Source organism: Hylobates moloch, unplaced genomic scaffold (assembly GCF_009828535.3).
Source record: "Hylobates moloch isolate HMO894 unplaced genomic scaffold, HMol_V3 SCAFFOLD_14, whole genome shotgun sequence".
In the NCBI taxonomy this organism is placed as follows: Eukaryota; Metazoa; Chordata; class Mammalia; order Primates; family Hylobatidae; genus Hylobates; species Hylobates moloch.
The window spans coordinates 16,670,198-16,692,317 of record NW_026652289.1 but is presented as its reverse complement, the minus strand read 5'-3'; the positions used below and the strand labels follow the sequence as shown (position 1 = coordinate 16,692,317).

General features: G+C 39.5%; 1 protein-coding gene across 3 annotated transcripts in view; it reads left to right on the top strand.

Moving 5' to 3' along the window:
• The window catches only part of BACH1 (BTB domain and CNC homolog 1), a 47,871-nt gene that overhangs the window by 17,490 nt on the left and 8,261 nt on the right, over positions 1–22,120 (top strand). For all 3 annotated transcript variants that reach the window (XM_032176203.2, XM_032176205.1, XM_032176204.2), the window contains exons 2-4: positions 5,089–5,382; positions 9,910–11,244; positions 14,273–14,479. In XM_032176203.2, coding sequence (XP_032032094.1) covers positions 5,149–5,382; positions 9,910–11,244; positions 14,273–14,479 — 1,776 coding nt within the window. In that variant the 5' untranslated portion in view covers positions 5,089–5,148. The remainder of the gene's footprint in view (positions 1–5,088; positions 5,383–9,909; positions 11,245–14,272; positions 14,480–22,120) is intronic.

Here is a 22,120-nt window from a genome sequence, read left to right as displayed (position 1 = left end):
TTATACAAAGTTATCTTCTGACTTTCTGTTACATGAAATATTGTAGACCTGGTTCCATGATCACATGTTCACCTTAGGTTTTTAAAAGTTTTTTTTTCCTTTAAATAAATTATCTTTAAAATTATATAATTTGATAAAGCCACAGCATCTTGTTTTCTGTATGATTTTGAAAGCAAAAATGTCAAGTAGTAACTATATCAAAATTTCAATTATGTGCATTCAGCAGAGAGCAGAAGTTATTTCCAAATTGAGGTGTAGGAAGCTTTAAAATGCTTATTCATCCTTTATCAGCACTAGTGAATGAATTGGCAGTTTCCTAAGATCAGCAAACTTTTATTTTGAATGATAACAATAGTATTATTTCTAAGAATATAGAAAAATGCAGGCATAACACAGGAGTCTAAATTTAGTATTAAGTTAATAGAATTTTAGATTCTGGAAGGCTGGAGTGTTTTTAGGTTTGAGAAATGTTAGAAGGTGCATGATGGATGTTAGAGGACATGAAGGTGCCGTTCTTGTCTGATGTAGTTGTTACATAGTTATTGGGTAAAAATGGATTGCTGACCACTTAGATGGTTTCCAGGATTAGGAGAAATGATTTTCAGAACACTTCTGTAGTTAATGAAAGCAAAGGGCAAGGTGTTTTCATTACTGTAGGTCATCTGTATTGGCCATGTTTATAGTTGCCAATCCTTGCTCTTTTTTGGCCTGGTTGTTGCAGGTATGTCTTTGACTTCTAGAGGGATGAGCTGGCCTCTTTTTTGTCCCTCAAGTCTCTGGAAAAGCTATCCAAGAAATTTCCTCTGAATGCTTGGCTCAGTGGCATTGTTCCACATATGTTGGAATAGGTGACTGGGCTGTGTTTGGAAGAAGATCTAGATTGGGGTCCCCAACCTCTGGGTTGCACAGCAGGAGGTGAGTGGCTGCCCAGTGAACATTACTGTTTGAGCTTCACCTCCTGTCAGATCAGCAGTAGCATTAGATTCTCATAGGAGTGTGAACCCTATGGTGAACTGTGCACGCGAGAGATATAGGTTGCGTGGTCCTTATGAGACTCTTAATGCCTGATGGTCTGAAACAGTTTCATCCTAAAACCATTGCGCCCGCCCATCTGGGGAAAATTTGTCTTTCATGAAACCCATCGCTGGTGCCAAAAAGTTGGAGACTGCTGATCTAGATGATCTCTGTTTTGTTTCTGTATTAAAAATAAGAAATTACTCATTCAGCAGCATGTACCTGTGTTGGACCAGATCCAACAGGTATGCTTGGGTTATGGCAGGGAACAAATCAGACAAGTTGTGACATTTAAACAGAGAACTAAAAGGTGAGGCATTAGCTGGCTGAAGAGTAGAAGTACAGATAGTGGCCACAGTGTATGTGGAGGCCCTGAAATCAGTAGGAGCTTGGGGCCTATGGAGCAGGAAGGAAGAGACAGTGAGGCTAGAGAATAGCAAGAGAGGGGGGCAACGGCTTGAGATAAGTCTGGATTAATGGATGGAAAACCCAACTACATAGGACTTGAAGACGTGTTAAGGATTTTGAAGTGATCATAAGCCATTTATTTGGAAGATGATGTAGGGTTTTTGTTATGAAGAGAATACATTGGAGGGGGTCAAGAGGGGCTTTAGGGGTATAAGGCTTTTGTTAATATTAACACCACTAATAACAGCTAATATTATTTGTTGCTGTAGACCAAGCACTGTGCTGTGAACCCTTTTCCCTCATCATCTCATATAAACTTCAGAACATCTCAGTGAGGTGGTGTTTTCTCTACTTTATAGATGAGGGAACCGAGACAGTGAGGTTAAGCAACTTGGCCAAGGTCATATAGCTAGTAGTGGCAGAGCTGGGATTTGAACCCAGACAGTGTAAGATTGTAAATTCTGAGACTCTAAATCCTGTGGTGTTTGCCACTGGGCCTGTATTTTTCATTGCGCAGGTGATGGGCCATTAGTGGGTCTTGAAATTGAGTGGATTACAACTGGGATTAAAAAAAAAATTGAATGGAGTAGAAAGTATCAGACTACTTGCATGTAATAAGCATAAATATTGATATGTGAAACTTTATTTTTATTTTATATAACTAAACTTGTACATTTGTGAGCTTGTGAGTGTTATAGAAGGTTAAATAGCATTTTTCCAGGCAGAAGCTGATGATGGCTTGGATTAGAATTGTGCTGATGCAGATGGAGAGAGGTGGACCCCAGTGTTAAGAGGCAGAGGCAGCAGGACTCAGTAAGAGATTGGATAGGGGTGCCCAGCTGAGGAAAGAATGAGGAGTGAGTCCCAGATTTCTCGTGTGAACAGCATCAGTCACGGTGCATGCTGTGCTCAATCCAGTTTAAGGGAGACTGATCCTTCTTAGAGGGGTTCTCCTGGATGGCTGTTTTACTACCTGAATCTCTAGTTTCTCTCAGCTGCAGCTGACAGGACTTGGGGTTGGCATCTCGTCCAGGGGCAGCAAATCTGTAAGCTGGCTCTCAACCCACGAGATGATGTGTTGCTGAAAACTGCCTAAACAGATGTTGAGCCAATAATTAATTCTCTGGAATTTGAGGCGAATAGTCAGCCAGCTGGTGGCAGGATGAGAAGTGGTGGGCCACAGATGTAGTTGGGCTATTAGCAGCTCTAGGGTGAAGGTGTAGGAATTATTTGTGTGGAGTCACCTTGAGATCCAAAGAACCTTTAGATTTCAGTTTCTAAGGCCCAGAGTCATTCTCTTTCTGAAGCTCAGGTCCAATTTTTTTTCTTGCTTTCTCTGCGGTCCATTTCTGTATTCTCAAGCATAACCTTTTAGTAATATCCAGCTCCCCACATTGCTGCAGTGAATCTCCATACTGTGCGTTCAGCTAGTACTAACTGAAGACAGAATGATGGAGTAGTTAAAAAAATGTCTGATGGCAATTCCCCATCTTTGTCTTATTGGTCTTTTGATGTTGGCCAAGATACTTCTTCCTGAGCCTTGGTTTCTACATCTGTAAAATTGGGATGATAGAGGAGCATCACAGGGCTCTTTTGAGGCGTAAATGAGAGAAACTCTATCTAGCACTTAGCTCAGTGCCTGGTGAAGAATTAGAGCTTAATAATCTTGCCATTGATAGTTAACATCTTTAGGATAGTCTCTGGAGAGACTTAAACGTGCTCATTAACAAACACTATGGGAAGGAGCCAGCATAGAGGGAGAGGTTGGATATATGTGAGACAGGGTGTTAAGAGAAGGTATTGGATCCCAGAGAAGCAGGGATGGCATGGGATTAAGAGAATACATTACAGATTGTTTTCAACAGAAGAGGGAACGTGGTGGAGGTGGTAGGAGGACTGTTTTTTCTGAGGTTGGGTCCCAGTCATGGTGATTTGCCAGGAGAGATGCTGAGAGGAGAAAAGTGGCAAGGTAGAAAGCTATTATAGAGAACAGGAGACAGAGACATACCAGAAAACTGGTGAACAGTACCAAGAGCCTGCGACTGCGCATTGTGAATTTATGACACCAGTGCTGTGTTCAAAAGAATGATGAGCTATAAAAGTAAGATTAGTATAGTTTTGAAGGGTGTGCATCCTAGATACCAGGAAAGAATAAGGAGGCTGGGAGCGTGGGTACAGGGACATAGTAGGGCAGGTGGTCAGCCATGGAGTCCGGCTTGGTTGGGAGGGCAGTGTGCTCTGGGCAGGGTATAGTCTTGAAGAAAGAAGAGGGCAGTGGTCTGTGTGTGGTGCCACCCACAAAAGATACATAACTTCTTTGATTGATGGTTTTCCCTATTATTCTTAACACTGATTTCTTGTGTTGATAACTGAAGTATTAAGACTAATTGCTAAAAATAAATTTATATTCTTGTATGGGCCCAAACTGGAGTTAGTTCTAGTGTTTAATTTTGAAGTTACCGGTGATTTTGTGTGGTATGCTGAATCAGTAAATAAGCTGTGATCCTTAACCTTGGGACTGAACTTCAGTAGTCCTTATTTCTCCTTTCATTTTTGTTTGGAGTATGTAGCAAATCTGAAAGCAGTACCATTTACTCATTCACTGACCATTTGAAGGCTTCCCATGTGTCAGGAGAACAGAAGTGAATGACGCAGGGATGTTACCGTGAGGCATCACACGGATAAAGGCCAATAAGCTCCTCACAGTGTCATCCCTTCCGGCCATAGGGTGCTGGAAGAAAATATTAGAACTTCTCTTTTAACCTGTTACTTTGAACTTCTGTGTTTCTCAGAACATATATATCAGAATAGTAGCACATGTCTGAAAAATATAGATAAGCATAGACGTATTGGGGGTACTCTTGTTTTTGCCAGTAGTGTGTATGTGATCAAAAAATATTTGGAGGCTATTATATGTTAGTGTGTATTTTAAAAAATATAAAATTATAACTTTTTGTTAGCATTTTGAGAAAACCTAGTTTCTGCATGTTATTAATGAGGTAGTTTTACTTGCCTGTATTTGTAGTGTGAAGTAAATCTTACTGTATAAAAAGACTTACTACCAAGATCTGGCTTGACACATTTCAGTCATTTTCTTCTTTGTGTTGGAGGAACTTTATCTTTTGTAGAACAGTGTCCCTTCTTATAAAACACTAAATTCACTCGCCATCTATCAGATGTTGAGGAATGGTGCGTGGAGAATGTGGAACAGCACATGCCTGTTTTACTATCAGTCTCATCCCAAGGTGTGACCTCTGGGGACCTTCCTTCTTACCTCTCTGGCTGTCTCTCCTGCCTTCTCTCTCTCTCAACTGTCTCAAAACAATAGGATTGGGATGCCACCAGAAATTCCCTGCTCCCATCTGTTTGCTCAGAGTAGGTGGTTTCTCACTGTGTAATGTCTCACTTTCAGAGAGCCATGAAATCCTTGGTTCAAAAAGTTCATCCTTCCCTCACTCCAAGAATCTTTTCCGTAAAATTAGTTAGAAAAACTGCATCAAGAACCTATTTTAAATGAAGTATATTGAATAAATGCCTCTAGGTTGTTCCTCTGGAGATTTTTTATTTTCATTTTTGTTTTAATGAGTATGTATCTTAGCCTATATTTGACACTGTCATTTTTTAACAAGATGTTATTTAAGTGAAATCTTGCATGTGTGTTTGCAGGTTGATGATAATTAGAAGCATGCTTTCCACTGAACTTCCTGACAACATTTGTTATGCAGAATGTCTCTGAGTGAGAACTCGGTTTTTGCCTATGAGTCTTCTGTGCATAGCACCAATGTTTTACTCAGCCTTAATGACCAGCGGAAGAAGGATGTGCTGTGCGATGTCACCATCTTTGTGGAGGGTCAGCGGTTCCGTGCTCACCGGTCCGTGCTGGCGGCATGCAGCAGTTACTTCCACTCGAGAATCGTAGGCCAGGCTGATGGAGAGCTGAACATTACTCTTCCAGAAGAGGTGAGAGATACATGTTTTTGGCAATTTTAATTTACTTTTACTTAAGTTTTTTATGGTTCATAATGTTAAAAATAAAGCACAGTCTCCTTGTCAGGTGGCTATGGAGCATTTCCCAGGTTCTGCAGCAACCCTTTTTTTTTTTTTATAGTTTTTTAAATGTAAAATCATTAATTTTGAATGTTGGTTAACATTATTGAGTAGTGGGATATAACATAACACCCACTGTTATGTTATTTTTGATGAAATGACCAAATCAGGACATGCCCAGTGGATTATAGGCAATTGGAAAAGTCATGGTTTTGAGAGTCCATGCTGTGTGACATTCTCTTCTAGGGGCCCTTTCCGGTGATCAGCAATTGTAGCTAGGTGTGTTAGTCTGTCCTCATGGTGCTAATAAAGACATACCTGAAACTGGGTAATTTTTAAAGGAAAGAAGTTTAATTGGCTCACAGTTGCACATGACTGGGGAGACCTCACAATCGTGGTGGAAGACGAAGGAAAAGCAAAGGGACTTACATGGTGATGGGCAAGAGAGAACTTGTGCTGCGAAGCTCCCCCTTATAAAACCATCACATCTCGTGAGATTTATTCACTATCATGAGAATAGCACTGGAAAGACCTGCCCCTGTGATTCAGTGACCTCCCATTGGGTCCCTCCCATGACGTGGCAGTTGTGGGAGCTACAATTCCAGATAAGATTTGGGTGGGGACGCAGCCAAACCATATCATTAGGTTTAGGGTTCTATAAAACGTCCGTTCTCCCAAGACATCTCCTATGAAAAGGAGGCACTCCATAAGTGTCCTGTCTCCCCTTCTTTCTTGACTTTGTCTTTATGTATTGATTAGAAAAAATAAAGTGTTGTGTCATTTTTATAGAGCCTTATTTTTACATACATCTTTTTCTCTGGTCTGTTGTGCAGCTCAGGCCAACAAATATTTGAGTCCTTGTTAATGTCCTGCCTTTCAGAGGAACTGTCTTTTGGGTGGGGATGTGCTGGCTATGCTGACTCTTAGCAGCATCCCTTGCTTTAGTTAGTAACTGCTACTAGCAGAGTATCAAGGCTGTGGCGTTGGGACACAAATAGAAGTCAGGAGGAATATGGAGAAAGAATGTAGAAATCCTTTGTGTATGACAGGTCTGTGTGGGATATTCCCAGTTGGATACAGTTGGATAAACTGTAAACTAAGTCTGCAGTTTAGCTTGTTGCTGTCCGTGCCTACTTCTGTGAAATTGCAGCTACACTTTTGGGAACAGGTTGTCTGTTAGTTTTGTGGCAGAGGTCAGAGTCAATGGTGCAATATCAAGAAAATGGTAAAAAAAAAAAAGGCCAACCTATGAACTAGCCATCGTTTTAAAAAAAGAACAACACATTTTATAATGGAGATGTATTAACTATGGTTCATGTTTTCAAATTATTGAATGAGACTTTCCAAGTAAAGCAAAGTTTGATTCATGGATTTAGGAGGAAAGGTATGTGCATACATGCATGTGTGTATGCATTCATTCATTCTTTCTAATTTAATGTGTAAATCATAAGTTTTCAAATATTTGAAGTGTTTCATTATAGTGACAGTGTCTAAATACCTTATAACTCACTGTCCTAAAGACCTTTTTATTTTAACTTACTTAAAAATTTTAATTGAAATTTTTATCAAGTGTATTAGGGTTCTCCAGAGGGACAGAACTAATAGGATATATGTATGTATGAAGGGGCGTTTGTTAAGGAGAATTGGCTCACGTGTTCACAAGGTGAAGTCCCATGATAGGCCACCTGCAAGCTGAGGAGGAAGGAAGCTAGTAGTGGCCCAGTCCGAGTCCAAAGGCCTCAAAAGTAGGGAAGCCAACACTGTAGAGCCTTCAGTCTGTGGCCAAAGGCCCAAGAGCCCTCGGCAAACCACCGGTGTAAGTCTGAGAGTCCAAAGGCCAAAGAACCTGGCGTCTGATATCAAGGGCAGGAGGCATCCAGCAGAAGAGAAAGATGAAAGCTGGAAGACTCAGCAAGTCACCTATCCCACCTTCTTTCTCCTGTTTTGTTCCAGCCTCGCTGGCAGCTGAGTGGATGGTGCCCACCCATATTGAGGGTGGGTCTTCCTCTCCCAGTCCACTGACTCAAATGTTAATCTTCTCTAGCAGCGTCCTCACTGACACACCCAGAAACAAGACTTTACAACCTTCATCCAATCAAGTTGACATTTAATATTAACTGTCACACTGATGTTTTCATGTACATATGTAAGAAACAAGGCAGAGTTCTTTTTCACTTTGTCCAGTGTCCGCCATTGATAACATTTTGCAAAATTGTAGTATAGTATTACAACCAGTATATTGATACAATCTCCTATAGTGTTCAGATTGCCACAATTTTGCTTATACTAGCATGTGTGTGTGCGCGCGGGTTAAGTTCTATGTAATTTTATCCCCTGTGAAGGTTTGTGTATCCACCACCATAGTTAAGATACTCAGCCGGGCCCAGTGGCTCACGCCTGTAATCCCAGCACTTTGGGAGGGCGAGGCAGGCAGATCACCTGAGGTCAGTAGTTCGAGACCAGCCTGGCCAACATGGTGAAACCACATCTCTACTAAAAATACAAAAATTAGCCAGGCATGGTGGCGGGCACCTGTAATCCCAGCTACTTGGGAGACTGAGGCAGGAGAATCACTTGCAGTGAGCCAAGATCACGCCGCTGCGCTCTAGCCTGGATGACAGAGAGAGACTCTACCTCAAAAAGAAAAGAAAAGGTACTGAACTTGCCAACACACAAAGATCCCTTGTGTTGTCCTTTTATAACCACAGACATCTCCTGCCTACACTCCATGCCCTCATCCCCTTGCCCCCTTCCTCTGTGCCTAATCCATGGCAACCACTAATCTTTCTTCCTTTTCTAAAGTTTTGTCATTCTAAAAATGTTATATAAATGGAATTATGCACTATATTACCTCTTAGGATTGATGTTGTTTGACTTAGCTGAGATTATCCAGCTTGTGTGTATTAGCAATTTATTCCTTTTTATTTCTGAGTAATATTCTGTAGTATGGATGTACCGTGTGTGTGTGTGTGTGTGTGTGTGTGTGTGTGTGTGTGTGTAGCTTTTTACCTATTGAAGGAAATCAGGCTAATTCTGGTTTTTGGCTATCACAAATAAAATTGTTGTAAACATTTGTGTACTGGTTTTTGTGTGAACCTAAGTTTGTATTTCTCTGGGATAAAAGACCAGGAGTGCAGTTGCTGGGTCATATGGTAGTCGCATGTTTAGTTTTGTAAGAAAGTTTTTTTCAAAGTGTCTGTACCATTTTACATTCCCACTAGCAATATGTGAGTGATTTAGTTTATCTGCATTCTCATTAGCATTTGATGGTATCACTGCTTCTTATTGGAGCCTTTAAAAAGGCTAAACATGGTTTAGCATGTTTATGTTTTTAAGAAGATCGTGGCCGGGCGCGGTGGCTCACGCCTGTAATCCCAGCACTTTGGGAGGCCGAGGTCAGGAGATCGAGACCATCCTGGCTAACATGGTGAAACCCCCGTCTCTACTAAAAATACAGAAAAATTAGCCGGGCATGGTGGCAGGCGCCTGTAGTCCCAGCTGCTCGGGAGGCTGAGGCAGGAGAATGGTGTGAACCCGAGAGGCGGAGCTTGCAGTGAGCCGAGATCGCGCCACTGCACTCCAGCCTGGGCGACAGAGCGAGACTCCGTCTTAGAAAAAAAAATAAAAATCACAAATATTAATATTATCTTGACCACTCTTATAAGAACTCAGTGGTTTCAAATTAATTTTGTGCTTTTAACCCAGGATGAGGCTTTCTGTGTACTGGAGCTGGTTCCATTTGCCTCTCATTTTAAGAGGCAGGTTTAATGTATATGTGCAAGTTTCTACTTTAAAGTTTTGTTACTTCGAGTCCATGAATTTTTGCTGAAACTACTGAGGCATGATTTTTATAACTTCTCTTAGATCACTTTTAAAAATCTGAATCTTTAAAACTTTTACCGTTAGGAATTCTGGACAGTAAAGTTAATAGTTACCAGTTAGTATGCATTTACCATGGATCAAGACTTTGTAACTGCTTTACAGATACTGTTTTATATCCTTAAAAATTCTGCTTTTGTAGCTTGTAGCAGTTGGAGTTGTTTGGAATATAGTGGCCATGTGGAGCTGGGCTAGCAGTAGATTCACTATGTATGTGTGGCAGGTAGTGTTCATCCTGCTCTAAGTCATAGATGATTTTTTTTTTCACTATCATGGGAAAATTGTGGTAATGTCTTATGTCTTTAACTTATGTGAGTAAACCATAATTCATGTGCAATTAAGAGAGGACTCTATAAAATAGTGTTTGGTCCCTGTGAAAAGCGTGCTTTTCCAGGATCTTTTTCTTTTCTTAGAAGAATATGTTTTCTTCAAATTAAAGTACATATTTTATAATTATCACAAATAAGTTACATATCTCTCTATTCCTCTTCCACTTATTTTGTTTTTATGTACTAGACAGCTTTCAAATGATGTGTTTGTTTTTATTTTGTGTATCAACAGGTGACAGTTAAAGGATTTGAACCTTTAATTCAGTTTGCCTACACTGCTAAACTGATTTTAAGTAAAGAGAATGTGGATGAAGTGTGCAAATGTGTGGAGTTTTTAAGTGTACACAATATTGAGGAATCCTGCTTTCAGTTTCTGAAATTTAAGTTTTTGGACTCCACTGCAGACCAGCAAGAATGCCCAAGAAAAAAATGCTTTTCATCACACTGTCAGAAAACAGACCTTAAACTTTCACTTTTGGACCAGAGGGATCTAGAAACTGATGAAGTGGAGGGATTTCTGGAAAATAAAAATGTTCAGACTCCTCAGTGTAAACTCCGCAGGTATCAAGGAAATGCAAAAGCCTCACCTCCTCTACAAGACACTGCCAGTCAGACATATGAGTCCATGTGCTTAGGGAAGGATGCTGCTCTGGCCTTGCCTTCTTTATGCCCCAAATACAGAAAATTCCAAAAAGCATTTGGAACTGACAGAGTTCGTACTGGGGAATCTAGTGTCAAAGACATTCATGCTTCTGTTCAGCCAAATGAAACGTCTGAAAATGAATGCCTGGGAGGAGTCCCGGAGTGTAGAGATTTGCAGGTGATGTTAAAATGTGACGAAAGTAAATTAGCAATGGAACCTGAAGAAATGAAGAAAGATCCTGCTTCTCAGTGCCCAACTGAAAAATCAGAAGTGACTCCTTTCCCCCACAATTCTTCCATAGACCCTCATGGACTTTATTCTTTGTCTCTTTTACACACATATGACCAATATGGTGACTTGAATTTTGCTGGTATGCAAAACACAGCAGTGTTAACAGAAAAGCCTTTGTCAGGTACAGACGTCCAAGAAAAAACATTTGGTGAAAGTCAGGATTTACCTTTGAAATCCGACTTGGGCACCAGGGAAGATAGTAGTCTTGCATCTAGTGATAGGAGTAGTGTGGAGCGAGAAGTGGCGGAACACCTAGCAAAAGGCTTCTGGAGTGACATTTGCAACACGGACACTCCTTGCCAAATGCAGTTATCACCTGCTGTGGCCAAAGATGGCTCAGAACAGATCTCACAGAAACGGTCTGAGTGTCCCTGGTTAGGTATCAGGATTAGTGAGAGCCCAGAACCAGGTCAAAGGACTTTCACAACATTAAGTTCTGTCAACTGCCCTTTTATAAGTACTCTGAGTACTGAAGGCTGTTCAAGCAATTTGGAAATTGGAAACGATGATTATGTTTCAGAACCCCAGCAAGAACCTTGCCCTTATGCTTGTGTCATTAGCTTGGGAGACGACTCTGAGACGGACACCGAAGGAGACAGTGAATCCTGTTCAGCCAGAGAACAAGAATGTGAGGTGAGCAGGAGTATGTTCTTAATTCATTGTTTTAATAACCATTAATTGAGATTTACTGTGAATCAGCTCCCTTTGTATCATTAGGGATATAATCAGGTTCAGGGAGTGGGGAGGAAACTCATACAAAGTTAATTGTAAGACTGTGTGATAGGGCTGGGCACAGTGGCCCATAACTGTAATTCCAGCACTTTGAGAAGCCGAGGTGTGGGTGGATCACCTGAAGTCAGAAGTTTGAGATCAGCCTGGCCAACATGGCGAAACCCCGTCTCTACAAAAATTAGCTGGGCGTGGTGGTGGGTGCCTGTAATCTCAGCTACTCGAGAGGCTGAGGCAGGAGAAGCGCTTGAATGTGGGAGGCGGAGGTTGCAGTGAGCCGGGTTTGCACCACTGCACTCCAGCCTAGGAGACAGAGCAAGACTGTCTCAAAAAAAATTTTAAAAACACTGTGTGATAAATACCAAAAGAGAGAGATGAAGTTTGAAGGACTTCTGTGTTCATTTGTTTCCAGTAGATATATTAACCATAAAGTAGGTTCACACATTGGCTGTGTTCACACATCGGCCATTTAATTGTTTAAATCAAATGCCATGCTACAAGACAAAAAAGAATAATGATTCTATGCTCATTATATGATAGCTCCTGGAAAAATGCAGCATATATTCAGTCTTGCTCATTGCCAACAAGAACCTCTAGATCTGGGACATGTCCCTGAGCAATGGTTTAACAGTGATTAGTTGTAGGAATGTGGCTTCTAGTGGAGTAAAGTTTATTGGATCTAGTTTTTCATGGCCATTGATTTTGTAAATTTTCCTTTGGCCATTTCAACTATTGATGAATGTCTTAATTTAGCATGAGTTACATGTAGCTGGTATGATATTAAAGCAAGCTTGATTTGTGTATTCTGTTTGTATTTGATAGATCTTTTCTATAAAATATTACTTATAAGTCCAATAATGATAAAGGCCTGTTAGTTCCTTCCAAAAAATATATTAATTAAAATATTTTTTCTTTTTTTGTTTTTATATTTTATGATTTTGTTTGCCTTTCAATAGTTGACTTTTCTCTTTATAATCACAATTTACGTTCTTTTTAAAAAATATTTTTCTATTTTATCCATTGCATTTTTTCCCCTTTCTTGGGCTTTATTTGTTTATTGTAAGAATACTTAACATGGGATCTACCCTTACAACAAAACTTTAAGTGTACGATGCAGTATTGTTAAGTATAAGCACAATATTGTACAGCAGATCTCTATAACTTATTCTTTTATAACTGAAACTTAACCCATCCAATTGCAATTCCCCATTTTTTCCCTCTGCCTAGCCCCTGGCAACCACCATTCTACTCTCTGTTTCTGTGAGTTTGATTGTTCTGTCTACTTCGTATAAGTGAAATCATGTTGGATTTACTCTTCTCTGTGTTTGGCTTATTTCACTTAGCATGATGCCTCCCAAGTTCTCCATATTGTAGCAAATGGCAGGATTTCCTTCTTTTTATCAGGCTGAATGGTATTCCTTTGTGTATACACACCACATTTTCTTTATCCGTTCATCCATCCGTGGACATTTAGGTTGTTTCCATATCGTGGCTATTGTGAATAATGCGGTAATGAATATGGCGGGGAGTGCAGTCTGGGCACAGTGGCTCGTGCCTGTAATCCCAACACCTTGGGAGGCTGAGGTGGGTAGATTGCCTGAGCCCAGGAGTTTGAGATCAGCTTGGGCAACATGGTAAAACCCCGTCTCTACAAAAAATACAAAAATTAGCCAGGCATGGTGGCATGTGCCAGTAGTCCCAGCTACTTAGGAAGCTGAAGTGAGAGGATCGCTTGAGCCTAGGAGGTTGAGGCTGCAGTAAGCCAGCCTCAACCTCCTAGGTTGTGCCACCGTACTCCTGCATGACAGAGACCTTGTCTCCAAAAAAATATGTGTAGATCAGTGCAGATATCCCTTTGAGATGCTGATTGCAATTCTTTTGGATAAATACCCAGGAGTGAGATTGCTGGGACATACAGTGCTATGATTTTTAATGGTTTGAAGAACCTCCATACCATTCTCATGGCAGCTGCACTGTTTTCCCACAGGTGTATGAGGATTCCAATTTCTCTGCATCCCATTCTTTGGCATTTTCTTTGGTTTCTTAGCTGTTGGGATTACAGGCATGGCTTTGAAAGGGGCTTTCTTTTTTAAAAATAATCTTGGCTTTGGAAGGAGAGGGATTGGTGATTAAGAAGTAGTATGTATGCATGGGTTATATATAGATTTTTATGACATTATAAATGTAGCATTTGGAATTACTACAAAAAGAATATCAAAAATTTTTTTAATTTAAAACATTTTATGTAACTAATATCTATAAGTTTAAAAGGTAAGTTAAGTAGGTTGCCAGACCGACCTGTGTTTCATTTACATTTTTGATAATTAATTATACCCACACAATTTTGTTTTAAAAAAGTTTCTTTTTCTTTTTCCAAATTTAAGTATGTCGAAATGACTTTAACATATTCATAAGACTTTTGTAACTTTTTTTTATATTGGCAAGTGAAATGTGTATCTTTTAGAGTGATTTATGTGAGGCTAACATTTTCTTGACAGAAAAATTTTCTGAAATGCTGTAGAAATTACTAGCATAATTATACTAATATCAAACCAATGCTGCATAGTCATTTCATTGAAAAAATAAAATAGATTTTATTTTTGGGGTGAGTAAAAACGTCTGTGTATTAACATGCAGTAGTAAAATAAATTCTGTCTGTACATTTTACGTATGTCAGTATTTGTGTTAATATGTTTGATTTGCTGAAAAAAAAACTGCTTAATGTATTTGTCTTTTGAAATAGACCATAAATATAAATTAGATTATCAGTTTTTATTATAATGGATTGTATAGAAATTGGGAATAGAAGCCTATGTTTTCTTTAATGTAAAATAAGTTCTCTGAAAAACCTAGATGTATACCTTCATCTTCCTAGGTTTGAGTATAATTATAAAATACAGCAATAATTAGTAATATTTATTTCATATTCTAGGTAAAACTGCCATTCAATGCACAACGGATAATTTCACTGTCTCGAAATGATTTTCAGTCCTTGTTGAAAATGCACAAGCTTACTCCAGAACAGCTGGATTGTATCCATGATATTCGAAGAAGAAGTAAAAACAGAATTGCTGCACAGCGCTGTCGCAAGAGAAAACTTGACTGTATACAGAATCTTGAATCAGAAATTGAGAAGCTGGTAAGTGTGAAAGTTTCTTGTTACTATTTAAATTCCACCACTTTCTTTTTAGTTAAGGAAATAGTTTTTAAATTTCTAGGTTAGATATAATGCTCAATTACTTATTTTAATATGTATCAATTACCATTTTATCATTTTTACCATGATATGCTATGATATGTAAGTGCTTTTTAAAAAAAAATTTTCAAATTAAGAATGACTTTACTGTCTACCTAATCATTAGTGGTTGTGAATAGATTAAAGAAATTATAAAGCACTTTAGGTTCTCTGTTTTGTGTCTATAAAAGTTAATATTCCAGGTGTTCATTTAAATGAACTGTGGACCTGAATAACTTGTTTTGGTTGATACCAAAACCAGACCAACCAGGATCTTTCATCTAAGGAAAAAAATTCTGATAAGATATGGTGATATGAATTGAAAATATTAATATCTAATGGGATCCTAAGTGAGAACAATGCTTGCTTTTGAATCTTTTCTTTTTCTTTTTTGAGATGGAGTCTTGCTTTGTCACCCAGGTTGGAGTGCAGTGGTGTGATCTCGGCTCACTGCAAGCTCCGCCTCCTGGGTTCACACCATTCTCCTGCCTCAGCCTCCGGAGTAGCTGGGACTACAGGCGCCCGCCACTGCGCCTGGCTAATTTTTTTTTTTTTTTTTGGATTTTTAGTAGAGATGGGGTTTCACTGTGTGAGCCAGGATGGTCTCGATCTCCTGACCTTGTGATCTGCCTGTCTCAGCCTCCCAAAGGGATTTCAGGCGTGAGCCACCGTGCCTGGCCTGAATCTTATTTTCTACTCCAGCATCAAGACACAAATTAACTGAAAATTGATTAGTTCACTCCTCTGTTTCTTTTTTCCGTTGGTGGAAGGAAGCATTGTATGAAAGAGGACAACGGGTAGTACAGGCCAACTAAAGCTAAGATATAGTTAAAGATAGCAAGGAAACAGCCTAGAAGTAGTAAAAACATTGCTTGAATATTCAATTTTGTGTCTGTTAATTGTTGAAAGTTTAAGTTGGGATTGTGGCAAGTTTTCAAGCATGAACATTCTAGCTATGAATGGCAATTAAACAGCAACAATTTAGGGAAAAAAATTGTGCCTCCAAGAGAAGTTGAAAAATAAAAATTTATTATTTATATATGGTACGTATACTTTGTGTAAAAAGATAAAAAATCACAACTATATTAAAGAGATGAAGCATAACTAAATAAAAAGTAAAGGAGGAACCAGATGTTTTACAAATAGAGGCATGAGAGATGTTTAAAAAAAAAAACAAAAACCCAAACACCGACATGATATTGCCGAATAGTTAAAATTGTTAAAACCAAGGAGGAAAAGTTTTCAATTCTATAGTACTTAGTACTTTTAGAGTGTATATCAGTAATACCTTTAATAAACACTGGTGTTCTTTCTTATTCAGTTTTGAATTAAACCCTTACATGCCTTTAGAAAGAGTATAGCATTTTGAGCTTCAGTTTTTATTCTGTGCTGCAATACAGAGATGCTTTTTACACTGTTCGGTTATGCGAAGCTAGTGGAATGAAATCTACATAAAATTGTACTACTGAAGTTCTTAGTTCTGCTTCTTAGTTGTTCTTCTTGCTCTTTCTCATCTGCCAGAGACGAGATTACAGCTATGAGCCACCGCACCCGGCCCCTGCAATACAGAGATGCTTTTTACACTGTTTGGTTATGCGAAGCTAGTGGAATGAAATCTACGTAAAATTGTACTACTGAAGTTCTTAATTCTGCTTCTTAGTTGTTCTTCTTGCTCTTTCTCATCTGCCAGAGACGAGATTACAGGTGTGAGCCACCGCACCCGGCCTCCATTTTCACTTTCTTAATTGACCTTCTTCCTAATATCTCTTCCTAAACTGTAAACTCTGTGTTTGGTATATTACTTCTGTCATCATAGTAAGGTTCCTTTCATATGGTCAGTGAATTAACTGCTGGTTAATTTTCAATACAAAGTAATATTTTGTTTCTCAGCAGTTTTTATGAAATCCAAAATAAGAGTGGTCAGTATCCTGTTTAACTATTACATTAATTTGGACTCTGGCTTCAAGAAACAGACTCTTGATTGAAGAATGAATGAATGAATGAATTTGTTATAGGGAGATAGGTACCTCTCTTTTAGAAGCTAGACAGTGGAGCCAGGCCTCATAAATAACAGGGAACAAAAGTGGAAGACTCCTGGGAAGCCAGGGACTTCTCTCTGCACCCACTTCGGTCTCTATCTGAGAGTGGCTTTGTGTGCTGCTAAGTGCACATGGGAGGGGTGGCTGTGGCACAATGCCTGAATAATTTCACTGTCCTCCAGGGACTAATCCAGTCAGAGACTACTGTTTTAGTCAGTTCTGAATTCCCAAGGAGAGCATCTTACTGGCCTAATTCACTCAGGTATCCTCTTCTGTGACTAGAGAGCAAGAACAAAATAGAAGAGTCAAGACCCTCGTTTCTGGGCAGGCACAGCAGACATCTGATAGTGTCTCCTGCACCTAGATAGGCGCCAGTCTGACTTCCAAAATAAAGAGAAGTCGTGTTGGAGTTTTTGTATCAGAGTGACTTATTTGTGTTTCATCTTCCTTGAAGTCTCTACTCAGTCCTTCACACTACTCTCAGTTCTAGTGATTTGTACAGGCAAACTCCAGTTGCAGCGTGAGGGGTACATTACAAATTTCTGTCCTGCGTAGATGTCTTTCTCAGATAAACATAAACAGAAAATGTGCTGCTTATTAGCTAATAAGAATAAGAAAGTTGGCCTGTCTAGAAGTAAAAGAATTTGACGTTTAAGGTATTTATTATGGTAAGAAGTTTACTTGGACCCTGGTTGTTGGGTGATGTTATGGATCTTGTCTTTTGTAAACAGAAAACTAGGAGGGTTACAGCGAGAGGTTTATACTTAGTAGCATGGAGAGTTGAGAATACAGAGGAAGGAATGTGAACAGATATTTGTGTATATTTTAATCTCATTGAGATGTTACTTATTGAAAGTAACATGGCCAATAGACAAGCAGTATTCTTAGTCTTTATAGTCTAAAGATTATAACAAACCTATTTAAGGGAAATTGCTTGTTTAATAATTAAACAGCCATTTGCACATAGTGAATGACTGGTTGGCTTTAACCATATAAATAGATTCACAGTATTTATTGCTCTGGTCTAAAAATATTCAGGCAGAAGGCCCTATATTCTAGTCAGTTTGGTCTTTGGCTATTGGCTGTTTGTTTTCCTGGAGAGAAATCTTGGAACTCTTTGCAGTTTGTCCTGAGGGTAATAGCATAATAGACTCTGGATGGATCAGCACGTGATAAAAAGGGGTTTGATTACAATAGAATAATTATTCTAAAATGTTTGCAAAGTGGGTTAGTATTATAATTATGTATAAAGGAATAAAGGACACTTATAGTCTCAGTGTGTTGGGACAAAGGGAGATGTGAGTTAGCATTCAGTAAATAAGATATTTCTCAACAAGAAGTTCTATCAGAGTCTAATAGAACCTTTGAAGAAAAGGTGTGTATTTATTTGGTGGAAAAATTGATGGTATTGACTTTAGCATTTATTTTGAATTTTATAGTGTGTTAGAGGTTAAGCATTAATTTAGCATTGCTTTTACTATGAGGACTGAATGTGCATAATGCATAAGCCAGTAACATGACTTTGGTTTTGTTGTTGTTGTTGTTGTTTTTTGAGGCAAAGTCTCGCTCTTTTTGCCCAGGCTGGAGGGCGGTCTTGGCTCACTGTAAGCTCCGCCTCCCGGGTTCACACCATTCTCCTGCCTCGGCCTCCCGAGTAGCTAGGACTACAGGCGCCGGCCACCACGCCTGGGTAATTTTTTATATTTTTAGTAGAGACGGGGTTTCACTGTGTTAGCCAGGGTGGTCTTGATCTCCTGACCTTGTGATCCGCCTGTCTCGGCCTCCTAAAGTGCTGGGATTATAGGCATGAACCACTGTGCCGGCCGACTTTTAAAACTAACAATTATAAAGTCTTTGGATTCAACTTCTGTTCATGTTTGACTTATGAAGCTCTTGTCTATGTAGCTTTCTTTACAAGGTCGAAGTTTATTCTTTTCTGGAAGATTAATTCAGAAGTTAGAAAATATACATATCTCTGATAACCATTTTAACCTCAGAGGTAACCCTGAAATGAAGGGAGCCTCGCTTTTTGCAGAAAAATATTTACCAAAATGTATTTCTTTTAGAAAGTATCAAATATTGTTTTTGATATCAACTTGTAAGTGATCAGCAATCAGAATATTCACAAACATTTGTGCTCAGGGTTGAGGTGTTCAGACACCATTTTATTTCATTACTTTTGTCAGTTATGATGGCACAGAAGTAAAACGACCTCATCTGTCCTTAGTGATTTGCACTTTGTGGTGAAGATTATATTTTACTGAAAATAAACCTGTTCTGTTCACAACTAGTCACAATTTACTGGCTGCTCGACCAAAGCGCACCCCAGTGACCCTTCCGGAACCTGTCCTCTGTCATTCCGTGTTGTCCTTGAGCAGCATTTCTTGAAATGTGGTGTGTGTCCCATTGGCATCATAGTTATCTTGGGGTGCCCCTTAAAGGTGGACATTTCTTAGTCTATACCAGAGCTGTCGTCAAGGCCCTGGACCATGCATTTTACACAAGTCCAAGATGTATGTTATGTGCATTTTGAATTCTGAGAACTCACTGCACGATAGCACTAAGGTCAGACGGAGGCTTTGGAGACAAACGACTGGAAAGCCTGCCTGGCCACTGGGTAGCTTTGTGGCCTGGGGCAATTGCTTAACCTCCAGTACCCACATTCCCCCATTACTAATGTGGGATAAGAGTAACAGCCACAGCAGGGTTGATGCAAGGATCTGATGAGATCAGGGATGAAAAGCTGTTTGTACTGCCCAGCACGTGCTCAGGGCTCAATATGTATTAGTTGTACTTTAAATAAAAGTGGTTCTCTATTCTTCCTGTAAGTATTTGCTGGTCACCCTACATGTTAAATGTTGTGCTTGGTACCAGGACGTCAGAAATGAGTAAGACATAATCCTCGCTTACTTACAGTCTCATAGGGAGCCAAGTTCAAGTGTGTTCATTTTTTCTTGAGCTTCATGTCAGCACCCCCTACCCCATTCTAAAAATTTCAAGCTTTCAGAAAAGTTAAATGAATGGGTACAATAAGCAACCCTATACTCTCCATGTAGATTCTTTGATTTTTGATATTTTGCCACATTTGCCTTATTTCTCTCTCTTGATCTTTCCACCTCTGTCTCTCCACCTCAGATCATCTCTGTACCTGTTGGTTTGTCAGTCTTTGCATCTCTATCTCCGTCTATCCATCTTGGTCCTTTTTTAAGCCCACTTGGTTGATCTTGGTCTCTCACCCCTTGGTGTCACTGTCATTCCTGTCCTGCTGTCTTGCTGGCTGTCATTCCTCACTCTGGCTCTCTTCCTCTCCTTTTATTTTCTGAATTGTTTGAAAGCTACCATATTGTGATACTTCATCCTTAAATGTTTAAACATGCATCTTCTAAAAAGAGGCATTCTTAGATATGACTAATATCTTTATTATGCCTGAGAATATCAACACATCCTAAATATTTTTTATTCAAATTTCTATTCTAGTTTTTATTCAAATTACTCTGATTTTCCCATCTTTCATAGATGCTTTTTTTTTCAAACAAGGATACAGTCATCATATGATGCATTTGATTAAACCTGTTTAGTCTCTTAATCTAGAACAAGTACTATCATTGTTTTAATGACAATAACTTTTTGAAGTATCCAGGCCAGATTTCTCATAAATGTCTTACTTTAAGTATTTGTCTGATTGCTTCCCCATGGCTTTAAGTTATTTCTCCATCCCTTTATTTCCCGTAAACTGGAAATGTTTGAGTTGAGGAGACTGAGTTTAAACATTCACTGGTGTTGTCCTTTATATTGTGTCACCTAGGGAGGCAGGAGGTCCAGTGTCAGTATTGTCCCACCTGGGTGGGTGGGAACTGCCAGATTGCTCCATTTTAAAAGTAATATTTTTTCACCCTGTGTTGCTTAGTTATCTATGATGTGTTACTTGGGCACTTTATAATTATTCTGTTCCCCAATACTCCTACATCCTTTAGAATATGTTGATGACCTTTACTGTGATTACCATGATTACAAAATCATGATTTTTGTAATTCTTTCATTCTGTTTACATTATTTTAGTCAGTATTCCTCATTAAAAAGGATTGTTCTTCCTTTTTCTCTCTCTTTTATTTTTTTATTTTTTTTGAAACAGAGTCTCACTCTGTTGCCCAGGCTGGAGTGTGGAGTGCAGTGGCGTGATCTCAGCTCACTGCAACCTCTGCCTCCCAGATTCATGTGATTCTGCTGCCTCAGCCTCCCGAGTAGCTAGGACTACAGGTGCCCACCACCACACCTAGCTAATCTTTGTATTTTTAGAAGTGATAGGTTTTCACCATGTTGGCCAGCCTGGTCTCGAACTCCTGACCTCAAGTGATCTGCTTGCCTCAGCCTCCCAAAGTGCTGGGATTACAGACATGAGCCACCATGCCTGGCCTTTTCTTCTTTTCTCTTTTCCCTCCCTCCTACTCTTTGGAATCACTGTGGACTCATGGATTGATTTTTTCTGATTCAATTTGTTAGAATGAGTAATAGTCATTATTCTTTTTGATGTTGACATTTTTCAAATTTGGCCAGGGAGAGCCCGTTCGAGCCAGCTCCTGTCCTGTTGACATAAGCATCTAGCACCTGCCATAGTCTCACTTTTTAACCTCTGTTATTTCAAGATTTGGAGTCACCCAATTCTTTAAAACTCCTGGTTTCTTTTAACAGTTATATTTGGACTTTGGAAAGCCTACCTGCTGCTGGCGTATTATTCCTTCTGGGCCTTTTTCAGTGGACAAAGCTAGGAAATATTTGCATCTGTGTAGAAAATAAAGAGTTCATTATGTCATGAGTTCATATATATCAGGCTTCAGTAAATGAAAGTAAAAAGGACATTAGAAATCCTGAGTTTATGTAGTATTTCCAGTCCAAATTTAGCAGTATAGAGCTTTTGTCTTCACTTCTTTTATATGTTTATGTTTAATCTGTCATCACTTACAGGGAAAATTTTGGCTCCAATTACATTAGTGTATTGTTTCCTTTATTCTATAATATACAGTAAGTTCCCACTTAACATTAAATGATGGATAATGAAACCAGTTTTTTTCCTCATCAACTTTATAATGAAAGGATGTTGAAAAATGAGAACACTTGGACACAGGGTGGGGAACATCACACACTGGGGCCTGTCGTGGGGTGGGGGAAGGGGGAGGGATAGCATTAGGAGATATACCTAATGTAAATGACAAGTGCTGGGTGCGGTGGCTCATGCCTGTAATCCCAGCAGTTTGGGAGGCCGAGGCGGGTGGATCGCCTGAGGTCAGGAGTTTGAGGCTAGCCTGGCCAACATGGTGAAACCCCGTCTCTACTAAAAATACAAAAAGTAGCTGGGCATGGTGGTGCAAGCCTGTAATCCCAGCTACTCGGGAGGCTGAGGCAGGAGAATCGCTTGAACCTGGGAGGTGGAGGTTGTGGTGCGCCGAGATGATGCCATTGCTCTCCAGCCTGGGCTACAAGAGCGAAACTCCGTCTCAAAAAAAAAAAA